Source organism: Gossypium hirsutum, chromosome D09 (genome assembly GCF_007990345.1).
Source record: "Gossypium hirsutum isolate 1008001.06 chromosome D09, Gossypium_hirsutum_v2.1, whole genome shotgun sequence".
In the NCBI taxonomy this organism is placed as follows: domain Eukaryota; kingdom Viridiplantae; phylum Streptophyta; class Magnoliopsida; order Malvales; family Malvaceae; genus Gossypium; species Gossypium hirsutum.
In genome coordinates, this window is record NC_053445.1 from 47,057,617 (window position 1) to 47,070,885 (window position 13,269).

Consider the following 13,269-nt stretch of genomic DNA (forward strand, 5'->3'; position numbering starts at 1 on the left):
TTAACAATATATAAATTAATAATCTGCAATAAATTATTAATAATATTATTCAAATTATAACGTATTAATATTAATATTCAATGAATTTTTGTATTATTTTAATGTTAAGTAATTTAAATATTAAATAGCATTAATATAATTATTCTAAATTAGTTAAAAATATTTAAAAATATTTTGTAATTACATTAATTTTTAATTTATTAATAATATTAAAAAGAACAAATTACAATTTTTAAATAAAAAATTATAAATTTAACATACACAATTGACCCGTGCACCGCAAGAATACAAACTAGTTAGTATCTATCTATATTAAAAGTTTATATATCTATATTTATATAATATTATTGACAAATTCTGTGTCACCAGTTTGTCTCGCTAGTAGTCACCCAATTATTAATAAAAAAATTAGTTATCCAACTATAAAAAATTACAAAATGGTTATTCAACTATTTAATTTTGCCTTTTTTGGTCACCCAACCCTCTTGGATTTTTTGGTGTTCTCATTTTTACGATAGCTAGCTGATGATAAAAAAGAAGAAGAAGACAAAACTGAGTAGTTGAGTGACTATTTTATAACTTTTCATAGTTGAGTAACTAGAAAATAAATTTATTAATAGTCAGGTGACCAGTTTGTAACTTCTTGTAATTGGGTGACAAAAAAATAATACTAATAATTGAGTAATCACTAATGTAGTTTACACTTTATTTTAATATTTAGTTTTATATTTTTGATTAATTAAGGTTTATTTATTTTGACTCCATTATCTTTGTTTATTTTTTTAATTTATTTTAAGTATTTTTTAAATATTAATCTAATTATATGTTATTATAGTATCTGTTCTTTTTTATACGATGCTAGAATTATTCATAGTCTCTTCTTAACCTTTAAATAGAAGGATAATATACTTCAACGCACTTAAACATACGTTCTCCTACATTAGTAATAATATCAATACTAATCAAATTAAAACTCAGTCAGTTATTCTAAGTATTATTTACAGTACATAAACTTTAGGATGCTAAATTTGAGCAAAATAAAAAACGGCTTCAATAGTTGAGGCTTATTCGAAAGTTTTCTTAGTGCAAGGAAGGCCAATATAACAAATTCATCAAAATTTTATGATTAATTTAAGAGAATAAATAATAAAATAAATTGAATTAATTACCTTTTTAAGAGGTTGATCTTGAATTTGACACTATTTTCAATATAATATTTATTTTTTATATTTAATAATATGGAATTTATTTCAAATATTTCTTATTTATATTTAAATTCATATAAAATTTAAAAATTAAAGATAAAAATGTAAAAAGATATAACTTTAATAATATTCGATACTTAAATATATCAGTAATTAAAATTTCAATTTATGTAACAAAGCCTAAGTTAATCATGTTTAAAAGCTTATACCATTATTTAAAACAATAAAAAAATTTATATTAATATTTATTTACTTTATAATTAAATTTAAATAAAATTTTTAATTTAACAAGTAATAATTCGAATTAAATCAAATTTACACGAAGTAAAAAATCTTATGCATTGTGATTTGTGATGGGACAGATCCATTAGAAGCCCGCTGAGGCGAGCGGGCTCAAGATCTAACCCACACAGATATTTATGTCGAGAAACCCTTGAAAAACCCTACCAAAAAATGACAGCCCACGAAGATGAGGAGCAAGGCGAGGTATTCTTCGACGAATCCGATATAATCGACGAAATTGATGTCGATGAAGAAGGTTCTATGCCTCTCTGTCTTCAATTACGTTTTCCTAGTTATTTTCTGTTATTTCACTTGTATTTTCTTTTGTGTTTGGGTTAATTCAGACCTTCCTGATGCTGAAGATGATATTGTTGAGGATTCAGATGATTCTATTCACATATTCACTGGCCATACCGGTATTAACATTTATTGTTTTGGTTATCGATGTCTTTCAGCTCCATTTTTGCTTTTTTTGTTTTCACGACACTAGGAGTAAAGTAGAACATTTCGTGGTAGCTTCAAACAGCTTAACTTTATTGTTCAGACTGATTTATCTTGTTTTAAGTTTAATTCGAGGTTCAATATTAGTTCCTGAAAACAATCATTGATGTTTTCCGTAGTGTTTCTCTCCAGAGAAACTTGCTTGCATCACTAGCTCAAATGTCGAAACTAGTTCGCATTTCTGTAAAGGAAGAAAAAAAGAATGTTTATGCTGACGGAAATTATTCCATCAATATAGAACTAGGGACTAGAATGTTTAGAACCGGTTGTCTGATCAAATTGTTGTAATTTTTATTTTATCTCGATTTACATTCTACTGCTAGGAAACACTGATTTTATAAAGTCCCTCCATTGGATATCAAGGCAGGCTTTCTGTGAAGGCTATTTTTCACTGTAGATGAACAACATTAAGAAAGTCATCCTATATGCGACCGAAAGAATTTAGAGTGACAGACTGAAAGCAGTTAATAAATTAATGAATAAACCTTCAACATTCACCAGAGTTTGTAGTGAATCTTAATTTATTGTATGTTTTACGTGCTTAGGATTTATTTTCTATCACAATTTTTCCAGGTGAACTTTATGCAGTTGCCTGTAACCCAACAGATCCGGTGTTAGTGGCAACTGGGGGTGGAGATGATAAGGGGTTCCTTTGGAAGATAGGTCATGCTGATTGGGCTTCTGAGCTCCAAGGTATGGCCTTGATAATACAACATTTAGACGGTTCTTTCTCTTCTTGAAGTATAAGTCTTCCTCTTCATTGAAACCAAAATAATTTTTGCATTTGCGCTTTATTGCCGAAGTGGATGTAATTCGCACACACATCCCTTTGACCTTTGTAACATTGTTCATTTCTTATTCTACTGCAAAGCTTGTGCAGGCCATACTGATTCAGTCTCTAGTTTAGCCTTTAGTCATAATGGACAATTACTTGCATCTGGAGGTTTTGATGGGCTTGTTAAAGTTTTGATGGACTAGTTTGACCTTTGTAACATTGTTCATTTCTTATTCTTCCATTAAACTTCTTGTAAATGCAATGCTTGTGCAGGCCATACTGATTCGGTCTCTAGTTTGGCCTTTAGTCATGATGGGCAATTACTTGCATCTGGAGGTTTTGATGGACTTGTTAAAGTTTGGGATACCTCTGGAAATCTCAAAAGCACTCTTGAGGGCCCTGGAGGTGGCATTGAGGTAAAACTACATAATACTTGGATGCTGACTATTAATATTATATGATTCCTTTTGAACTTAATTAATGACGGACTTGTTGCTTAACAGTGGATTAGGTGGCACCCTAAAGGACATCTGATCTTAGCTGGATCTGAGGACTGCACTGTTTGGATGTGGAATGCTGATAATGGGAGCTGTCTTAATGTATTCTCAGGCCATGGTGCCAGTGTAACTTGTGGTGATTTTACCCCTGATGGTATTAACTTTCCATTCTCTACTATTAGATTGTTTATTTTGCAGTTCTTTTTCTTTTTCTGCATCTTGCTTTCTGTTTACGGGAACTTTAATAAATATATGTGGTTTAACTAGGCAAAACAATATGTACTGGTTCTGAAGATGCTACCTTGAGGATCTGGAATCCAAGAAGTGGTGAAAGCATTCATGTTGTAAGAGGTATTAATATGAAATCGTATTTGAAATGTCCTAATTGAGATTTCAGACCCAACCTAAATATAAGGTTATAAAAGACCATGAAGTTAATTGATCTGAGAAAATACCATTGAAATCAAGTAGCTAAAGAGAGATGCAGAAGCATTAGAATCTTTAGCTCTCAAAGTTCATGGTTTAGCCTAAAATTTTGCATTATGATATGTGAGCCATTGTGGAATCCAAAACTGCTAGCTGTCATGTGGACTTATTTTGCAGAAAGTGGTGATTTGAAGTTTTACTATTTTTTGGATGAATATGGCTGTTGCCAGTGGTAACCATTTGCTCAAATTGTACTGCCCTTTACGACATGCAATGAAACATTTTCTTTATTTTCATGGTTTTACCATGACAGACTCATTCTATTAAAAGTTTTTTTATCAGGTTTGCAAACACATTAGTGCTGGAATGTTTTGGATTCATATGTTCTAAAATATGGTTAGAGGAGGTTAATAAGCATTCCTTGTCTGTTGGGCTAGTTTTATTTAATTTGTAAAAGAGTATTTTATTTGCCCTCATTTTTATAGTTCTCTTTTAAATTGTTGGTACTAAATTCTTTTTTCTCCGTAGGTTATCCATATCATACTGAAGGATTGACATGCTTGTCTATAAGTTCTGATTCAACTTTTGCTGTTACTGGTTCAAAGGATGGCTCTGTTCACGTTGTGAAAATCACAACTGGGAAGGTATGGCTTCTGATGCAACTTAAAAAAAATGGATAGCCTAGTACCTAATTAAAGTTCATTTTTTCTTTAAAAAATTTCTTTAACCTTCTTATTTTTCGACATAATTTCATCTTAACTTTCTTATATTTTTTACTACTCTCTCTCTCTGTGCTCCAACCAAAAATATAATTTAGTGATGTTATATGATTTAATATTTTTCTAATTTCTACTAGCAGAATATAAATACTAAAACTTTACTGTTGATTAAGGGAGCCTAAGGAATTAAATTATGCTACTACTTTTGGCATTGAATTTGAACTTTTTAACATTTTAATTAGTCCCTAGTTTTTCGTTTTTACTTTTCAAATAGGTGTTTTTTGGGTACATTTACAATTGACTCTCATACCCGTCAGAAGCAAATCATTGCCATCTCACACACCACAAACAGGGCTGCCCCTGTGATTCAAACCCATGAAGTGGGTTATGAGCTGAACACCCAGTGCCACTAGGCTAAGAGTTGGGTTTCCAAACAAGTTAGTTTAATTAAAAATAAGATAGTAACTTTCTTTTTTGTTCCATTTATGCTTTGGTTCACAACTGCAAAAATATATTTGCCCCCTTTATATTCTCCCTCCTTTTTAGGGAGTGCGAGTACAATGTGATGGTATGCTTATTCCTTATCTGCCTATTCCCTAACATCATTTTAACCAAACAAACAACATATTCCTATTTGTTATCTATTCTATTCAATGAAAAACACTGCATAATACAGATTCTCCTTTTATTCCATTGCCATTGAAAAGCTATTCTGTTCCTCCTCTATTCCATTAACTAAACATAATGTTGGTGTTTCTCTTTATTTCTTTCAATATGCTTGCAAATATTGCCATCTATGCAGGTTGCTAGTTCATGGGCTTCTCAGACAAGTTCAACTGAAGGCGATCCAGAGTCGATTGAATGCGTTTCATTTGCACCAAAGTATGTATATGATGCTCCCTCATACAACTAACCCAATACTTTGTTGTTTTTACCAGTTAGAATTTGGTTGCCTTTTTTCATCAAATATTTTTTCTCTTCTGGATTTTTGGTGAATTCGTGATTTTATGACTACTAGATTATCAAGTCATTTGATGAATGCCCTAAACCTATTTCGGAAACAGATAGAAAAGCAAGTGTTTTGGTTTCAAACGTAAAAAATATTCACCATAAGATTATATAAGTAAACCTGACAAAGCTCATTGGTGAGATAAAGAGCTTTTCTCAAATTGCTCGTAGGAGTGCACCCTAAGGTTGGGGATACCTATGATCATATTACCAAAGTACAGTACATTTCATGGTTTTGTATGTTTGAGTTGAGCTTGTGTTAAAATTGTGCATGACAGGTTCCCTTGGGCTGTTTCTGGTGGCATGGATCGAAACCTTACAATTTGGGATCTACAAAACTCATCACCACGTTTCATATGTAACCACGAGGTTAGTGGAATCATTTAAATCTGTCTTAATATTTTTTGATAAAGTTTATTGTGTTATGATACGGACAAACAAAAAGAGCCTTCACCCTTTGCAGGAAGGAGTGACATGCTTAGCTTGGCTTGGAGCATCTAAATTCTTGGCTACAGGGTGTTGTGATGGGAGAATATGCATATGGAATTGTCTATCTGGGGAATGTGTCATAACCTTCAAAGGGCATGAACATGCTATCCAGTCTCTCTCTGTATCTTCCAATCTGGAATTTCTCGTTTCTGTTTCCATGGACAGCACTGCACGTGTATTCGAAATCAGGAACTTCCATTGATAAAAGTAAGCCTCCAAGATCCTCACTTCTTGATTAATTAGTGATTTCTTTTTTTTTACGGTGAGGAATTTGCTTACAAGTATGTATACTGAAATACTTTGTATTCTTTTTTTCTTTTCAAATCTTTATAAGTTGCGGGCAACAGTGAACATTTAAAAGAATATCTCCTAATTGTAAGCTTTTATGAGTGCGTCTTTTGCATCAGATTAAAGAAAATTTAATTTTTACGAGTACCCTTCTCCAGCTTTCCATTTACTATGATTTCGTAATATTATCATGGATCAAAAATACTTGTAGGTTTGGTGTGGTTGAATTAGAAATCGATTATCTTATCTGGTGCTTGGAATGAATCACTTATTCAATTGATTTTTTTCTGAGGACTAGAGTATAATTATTTATAATACTTTTGTGACATGTTTGGGTAACTAATATAATAAGTGGATCTCATGGAATTTAATATAATTGGAATATTTTAATTACATTCTTCAATTTTTAAAGGAAAAAATGAGGTAATTACAAATATTTTCATCCAAATATGATTATTCTACATTTTTTTAAATGATTATATATGATTTAAGTTTAAAAAATTATTTTTATACAATTTTATTTTAGGATATATATATTTTAAATATAATTATATGTTATTTTATTAATCTCATTTGAATAATTTGAAATTTTTATTTATGAGAGATAATTAATTAAATTAGATAGTATTTATATTAAGTTTAACTAAATTATATAATATTTATTATTATTTATTTATACTCAGTTAAAAGTTATTGATGATAACAAATATTTCAGTTTAAGTTTTGTTTTTTGTTTAGAAAATTTTTTCATATTATTTATGTTTTTTTATAATAATCAATATTCTTTTTTGAAAAATCTCATTATAGATTTTGATAATATCTCTTATTTAGACACGTGTCTATAATTACTCATAACTTTTTTTCAACTCATAAATAAGAGGATAATGTGTTTTAACATATTTAAATTCACGTCCTCCTATATTGACAACTATACTCATGTCAGTCAAGTTAAGACTCAATCGACATAATTAATATTTTTTTAGAATTTAAAAGTATATAGTTGCACACTTACAATTTATATTACCAAACATAACGTAGAGAATTTCGATATAATTACATTTTACAGGTCAAACACACACAAGTAATTAAAATTCCTTATAATTACAAAAAGGTGTACTTACTACTCACGTAGTTATATTTTCATCTTTAGACGTGTTCTTTAACTACATAGTAATTATTTATGTTATGTTTAATAATATAAATTGTAGTTACATAATTATATAATTTTGAAATTTTGAAAAAAAAGAGTATTACTTATTATAAAAGTTTATTAATAACACTTGAATTTTTTTTGAAAAAAATAACAAAACTCATAATCAAATCATGGTATGTAATGTTTTAATATAATGAATCAGTGGTGAAGTCAATGGGCTAGTAGGGGCCCTTGGTTGGGATACTTGGAGAAGGGAGTAATCACAGATTTTGCAACGAATGTAGACAAAGATGGAGTAGCGGAGCTTTCGGTTACCGATAATCTTGTTTGTAGACGGCGAAACTCTTGGGTGCGGCTGGGGTATCTAGGTTTCTTTCTTTCTTTCTTTTTTATTTAGACCTAGGGTTGTTTTATCTTATTTGTTTCATTTGATGGTTGCTTTGTAAGTATTATCAAACGAGTTAGCAAACAATTTTCAAAGTCCAAATTGGAGATAATTTATCAACTAGAGATAAACATTTTAAAAATAATAATAATTTATCAACAAAAAAAGGGGTCCCATAATTATTAACTAACGATCTGATGACTATTTTTATTATCTAACAGTTGGTCTGATGTCGTGTGTTTATTATGATTTTCAGGGTTTAAATGATATTTTTATAAATTTTATTTTTTTACAATTTTTTTTATTTTTATATATTTTATAATTTTTACATTATTTGTAAGTTTTATGAATTTTTAAATCTTTTATAAGATTTTGAATGTTTTATTAATTTATAATGTATTAGAAGTTCTTGGATTTTTTTTTCATAAAATTTATGAGTTTTATAAGTTTATATGAAATTTAATATATTTATTTTTATATTTTTATGAGAAAAATATAAGATTAAGTTAGAAATTACTATGTGTCACCATTTAACTTGTTTGTTAGATTTCAACGATCAACGTAGTCAAAAATAGAAACCATTAAAGATAGGGACTCAATTGGATGTGAATTTACACTATGTTTGGTTTGGTGTATTGGATTAGCCAATACACCCCTAATCTGTGGGCCCCACTTAAGCCCCTCTTAAGCAGGTGTTTGGTTCAATGTATTGCCTAATACACCCCTAATACATTACGCCCCTAATCCCCGAAATTCTCTGTTTTCTAATCCCTGCCTTCTCCTCAGTTTACATCCGTTTTAGTTTTCACGCCCTAATTTGCCCTCTGTTTCCTGGGTTTGTCTCTCATTTATCTCCTTCATTGCTTGCTTCGCCTTCGGCCAGTAGCCCCAAATTCTTCTCGAGCATGCCATAGAGAAAGGCAAGAAGAGAGCTGCTTCTGTTTTTCTCTCTCTAAGTAAAAATTTACAAAGGCTTCTCCTTTCTTTCTTTGTTTTCTGTAACAGACCCAGAAGTTTTAACCTAGTTTTAGGTATTTTTTCTTCATATAAACTATGATCATTTTCCTTGTATGTTAATAACTTAATATCATTCATTTACTGAGGTTTTTAGCTCTTTTGGTTTTATATTGCACCATTTTAAAAAAAAGACCTTTATGTTTTTTATTAGTGGGTGATTTCTTTTTTTTTTCTTTACTTCATGATTAAGTATATATGCTTTGTTGGTTCGTTCTAACAGGGAATTGGAAGTTGTTTCATTTTGGGTTTAAATTGTTAAAAGCATTAATTAATCAAAGGAAAATAAGCGTTTTTAAGGGGGATTTGGGGTTGCATGTGTTCTTCTGTTGTTCTTATTGATTTGTTGTGTAAAAGAAAGCATTTGGTGTTAATTGAAGTTATTTGCAATGCATTTGATTGGTTTTATTTTGCGAGCGACTGATTTTGTTGTCATTTAAAGTATGCTAAAGTGAATGGTGAATTGCTTACTAAAAGAGGTGAACGGTTTTATCTGTTAAGGATGCAAGTCTATCATCTGTGCTTTTAGGTTCCTCTTTTAAGTTATTCAGCAAATTTTTTTTGACATATTCATCGCACACACTTTGTTCCATGTTTGATTCTTGTTCCTTTTTAACTTTCATTGTTGAGAAAAACTTTAAAATAGACTTCTTTTCATGTGTTTTCAGTGGTACCTACAAACATAGTTGAAGAAGTAATTAGTGGATTTCTTGGAATAAACCATGACACCATGAGTTTCTAGTTAAATGCAACCTTTTTTCCGTAACAAAACTAAGCAGAGCAAGACAATGAAGACAAGTTAAAAATCATTGAAACCAAATAGAAAGTCATTCCTGATAAGCATTTAGTAAACGCTTTCTTCCTTCTCAATTTAGGGACCTCGGGAATGCAAATCTGTCTGGTCATTTGGTTCCACAGCTTGGACAGCTTCCGGCTTTGCAGAATTTGTAAGTCGATAGTGTAGGCCTAGTCTATTTTTGGTTGACCCCAAAATAGATAACTCATTTCTTACATGCTATCTCTCATTGTTAGAATATTGAGACATACATAAAGGAAAAACAAAACACCAGCATGCTTTTGTCATCCTAGTAACCAAAACTGACCAGAATGTCTGAGTTATTCAGGTATACTAGTAGAAATAGTTGTAAACAATGATGTTCTATGCTTTTGTCATTACACAATGGTTTGCATCTGTTGTCATCTTTCCATTGGATTTGGTTGCATTTTCATAGATACATGCATGGTTTATGTGCTTCTATTGAACTTCTTTTGCTGAAGATTACCATTTTTTTTATGACAGGGAGCTTTATAGTAATAACATATCTGGTATAATCCCAGAGGATCTTGGAAATTTGACCAACTTAGTGAGCTTGGATCTTTACTTGAATACTTTAACCGGACACATTCCATTTACTCTGGGCAAGCTTCAAAAGCTACAATTCCTGTAAGAGTACATTTTTTGAGGTTAATTTACTTAATTTCTTTGCCCTCTTACTTTCTAGTCATGTGTATATTGCTAGCTGAACTGGATAAGTAAATTGTATTTTTACTAAGAATGTATGTCCTTATTTATAATTTTTTCTAAACATAGTTGAAGAAGTAATTAGTGGATTTCTTGGAATAAACCCTGACACCATGAGTTTCTAGTTAAATGCAACCTTTTTTCCGTAACAAAGCTAAGCAGAGCAAGACAATGAAGACAAGTTAAAAATCATTGAAACCAAATAGAAACTCATTCGTGAAGTTGTATCTGGACCAATGATCTAGACCAACTGTCAGCCGATGAATCCCTAAACTATGAAACCAAATAACATAAATTCCTTTAAATTCGAAGTGCTAGTCATCTCCTATTACACATCATGAAATATTCCTATTTAGCTTTTTCTTCTTTGTTGGGTTATGTTATTTATGTGTTTCTTATTCGTTATGTTATGGGCATGTTGTTTTACTTCTTCAAACGTATTGCTTTACTTTTTCTTCTTCTTTTTTTATTATTGAAATTGTATTTTTATTTTCACCTCTCAGTCCCAACCTCCCTTGCTTGCTTCGCCTCCGGCCACTAGCACTACTCCCTTAGTCCCTTGGCTTGCTTGCTCCACCCATAACTAAGCCTCTTGTATTCACTGAGTCACTGTAAGTTTTTTTGCAATTAAATTATTTGATTTTTTTTTTACTGTTATTGAGATTAGTATTGAAGAACTATGAGCCTTTTAACTTAATTCTCTCTAATATGATACTGGCAAGATTGTTAACTCTACCATAAAAAATTACATTACCAGAACATAAAACCAGCAGCACTCCAAGTTACCAAAATAATTACCTATTGTCATTTCAATCATTCTTCCATGGTTCTAACATTATAAGCTCCCTTAGAAGAAATAAGAAAGCCTACTTTGATAGCCCCATCTAATAAAACATCCTTCAACCCACTCCGCTTCAATTATTGGATAGAATATAATTCTGGTAATGTCTTATTTGCATGTAACTCTTTAACCTACTCTCCATCTCATATATATATCGACTTTGAAGGCTTTCTGAGCATTGCCCTTTCTCATTATAGTTATTTTATTATCCAAGTCATCATGAATGTCCAATCTACTTGAATCTAAAGGTAGTTGCGTAATGATGTTATTTGCATGATTTTGCTGAATTTTTCGCATTCTTTTATCATGCTTGTTCATGAGTGGATTCAATAAATTATGCTACTACTATAAAATTATAGAAAAAAAGTTAATTTGATTTGACGGGATGGGAAAAACATGTAATCTTTTTCTTTCAATTGTTATTTTTAAATTCTTTAAATTAAACAGTATCTTGTATGGTTGAAGTTTTAAAAATCTTTAAAATTTTATGTTAGAGTCTCATCCTATGTCATTTATGTGCGAATTTTTAGTTAATATTTATTTCGGTTTAAGTTTTAAATGTATTTTATATATATATATTTTTATGTTTAGAGTTTGTGGTTTGCTCTTTTAATAATGTCAGTCTCTAAAGTTTAAATTTGAGTCTTTCCATTAGGAACGCAATACCCGACCATTTATTAATAATTTTGAATGTATTCTGTATTTTTGAAAATTTCAAAGGCTAATGCTTCTAACGTGTATTATTTTGTATTGTAATTAAGATTGTATTATGTTTCTTTAAAAAGTTTTTATTTTTTAAAATTTTCATAGTTTTTTTAAATCAACTTCAATGCAAAATAACTCGATTACTGATTACTTATAATAAATTTGGGGAAAATTAGGGTTCTATTGGTTTGATTTAATTGAGTCTTTTGAATTTTTTCAACTGTCTATTATATTACTTATAATATTTTTGTTTTGAGCTTTTAGATTTATTTTAACAAAAAGAGCTTTATTTATGGCTTTTTGAATATTATTTGACAAAATTTCAAAACATTTTCATAAATGTTTCTAGAAAATAATAATCTTTCAAAAACTTTTAAATTATTTTCACTACTGTAAATATAATAATTTTATTTTTATATCATAAAATATTAAAATTAATTATATAATAAATAAAAATAGAAATGATTTGGGTTTCACATTTTAAAACTAGCATTTCATAAACCGTCCAAACACATTAGTTCAAGTTAATTTTTGGTTTTTCGAATTTTCCTGCTTACCCTTAAGAAGAACCCATGTGTTAAAATAAATCAAAACTCGAATCCCGAACCTCAACTACGTGTTGATTAAATCGATTATAAAATAGGTAATTGTTTTAAGGCTACAATGTTAATAAAATAAAATAAAATAAAAGATTGAAAAGTTGAAGAGAGTTAATTGTAAAGAAAAGTAATCACCCAAGTCCCAAGTAGAAATTTGGTAATGATAATAATATATATTTGGCATATTTTAATTAAAATATAATTCGGTACTTATATAAACAATCAATCAAGTTCCAATTTCGATGCTTATATAATATCCAAATTTAAGATTAAATCTGCATATTTTAATTAAAATATAATTCGGTACTTATATAAACAATCAATCAAGTTCCAATTTCGATGCTTATATAATTGTTATTAAATTAATAATATTCAAATTCCTTATTTAATTCAAATTGATTATAATATTATTTTCAAATAAATTATCAAATTATAAAATGACACTCAATTGACATAATTATTCATAAAGAGTTTATTCCTTTTTCAAATGCGTATAATGTTAATTACTCATGTTTTTGTTGCTTCAACGGAGAAAATGCTCTAAAATTTAAAATTGATAAAATCTTACTGAAGATTAACAATATCTCAACAAAAATTGAATGAATTATCTATTTTATTAATTGAAAAAGATATCTTATACGATATTTATTTTAATAAATTTGCATCTCTAAAGTGTGAGGGGATTGATACTGAGTTCTAATTTTAATATGGTGCAGTAATGGCTCGTCTGCCCTTAATTGCACAAAGTGTGAGGCGTAAAAGAATCGGTGCTGCATTGACAATTTGGTTGGAAATCTGTAGAATCGCGATTTGGTTCTTATTTAGAATGGGTGCCAGCCTTAGCCTACATACTTATAGAC

At 29.6% G+C, this 13,269-nt stretch overlaps 1 protein-coding gene across 2 annotated transcripts; it reads left to right on the top strand.

Annotated features, from left to right (window-relative positions):
* Positions 1-1,541: 1,541 nt before the first annotated feature.
* On the top strand, positions 1,542-6,337 carry LOC107890913 (angio-associated migratory cell protein). Of its 2 annotated transcripts, none has more exons than XM_016815516.2 (10): positions 1,542-1,743; positions 1,832-1,903; positions 2,562-2,681; positions 3,037-3,179; positions 3,267-3,414; positions 3,528-3,611; positions 4,215-4,330; positions 5,208-5,287; positions 5,692-5,782; positions 5,877-6,337. In XM_016815516.2, the coding sequence occupies exons 1-10, from the start codon at positions 1,659-1,661 to the stop codon at positions 6,102-6,104; spliced, it is 1,167 nt and encodes a 388-aa protein (XP_016671005.2). In that variant the 5' UTR covers positions 1,542-1,658; the 3' UTR covers positions 6,105-6,337. The 2 variants fall into 2 exon arrangements, with proteins under 2 accessions (XP_016671005.2, XP_016671006.2); XM_016815517.2 differs by having other exon boundaries at positions 1,589-1,743; positions 2,577-2,681.
* Positions 6,338-13,269: the final 6,932 nt, after the last annotated feature.

What these genes read in the sequence shown, in the direction of transcription:
- LOC107890913 (XM_016815516.2), top strand. Translation starts at nt 1,659, where the DNA reads ATGACAGCCCACGAAGATGAGGAGCAAGGCGAGGTATTCTTCGACGAA. An exon ending in CATATTCACTGGCCATACCG is followed by an intron (nt 1,904 to 2,561) that starts GTATTAACATTT and finishes CAATTTTTCCAG; the next exon opens with GTGAACTTTATGCAGTTGCC. An exon ending in GCCCTGGAGGTGGCATTGAG is followed by an intron (nt 3,180 to 3,266) that starts GTAAAACTACAT and finishes GTTGCTTAACAG; the next exon opens with TGGATTAGGTGGCACCCTAA.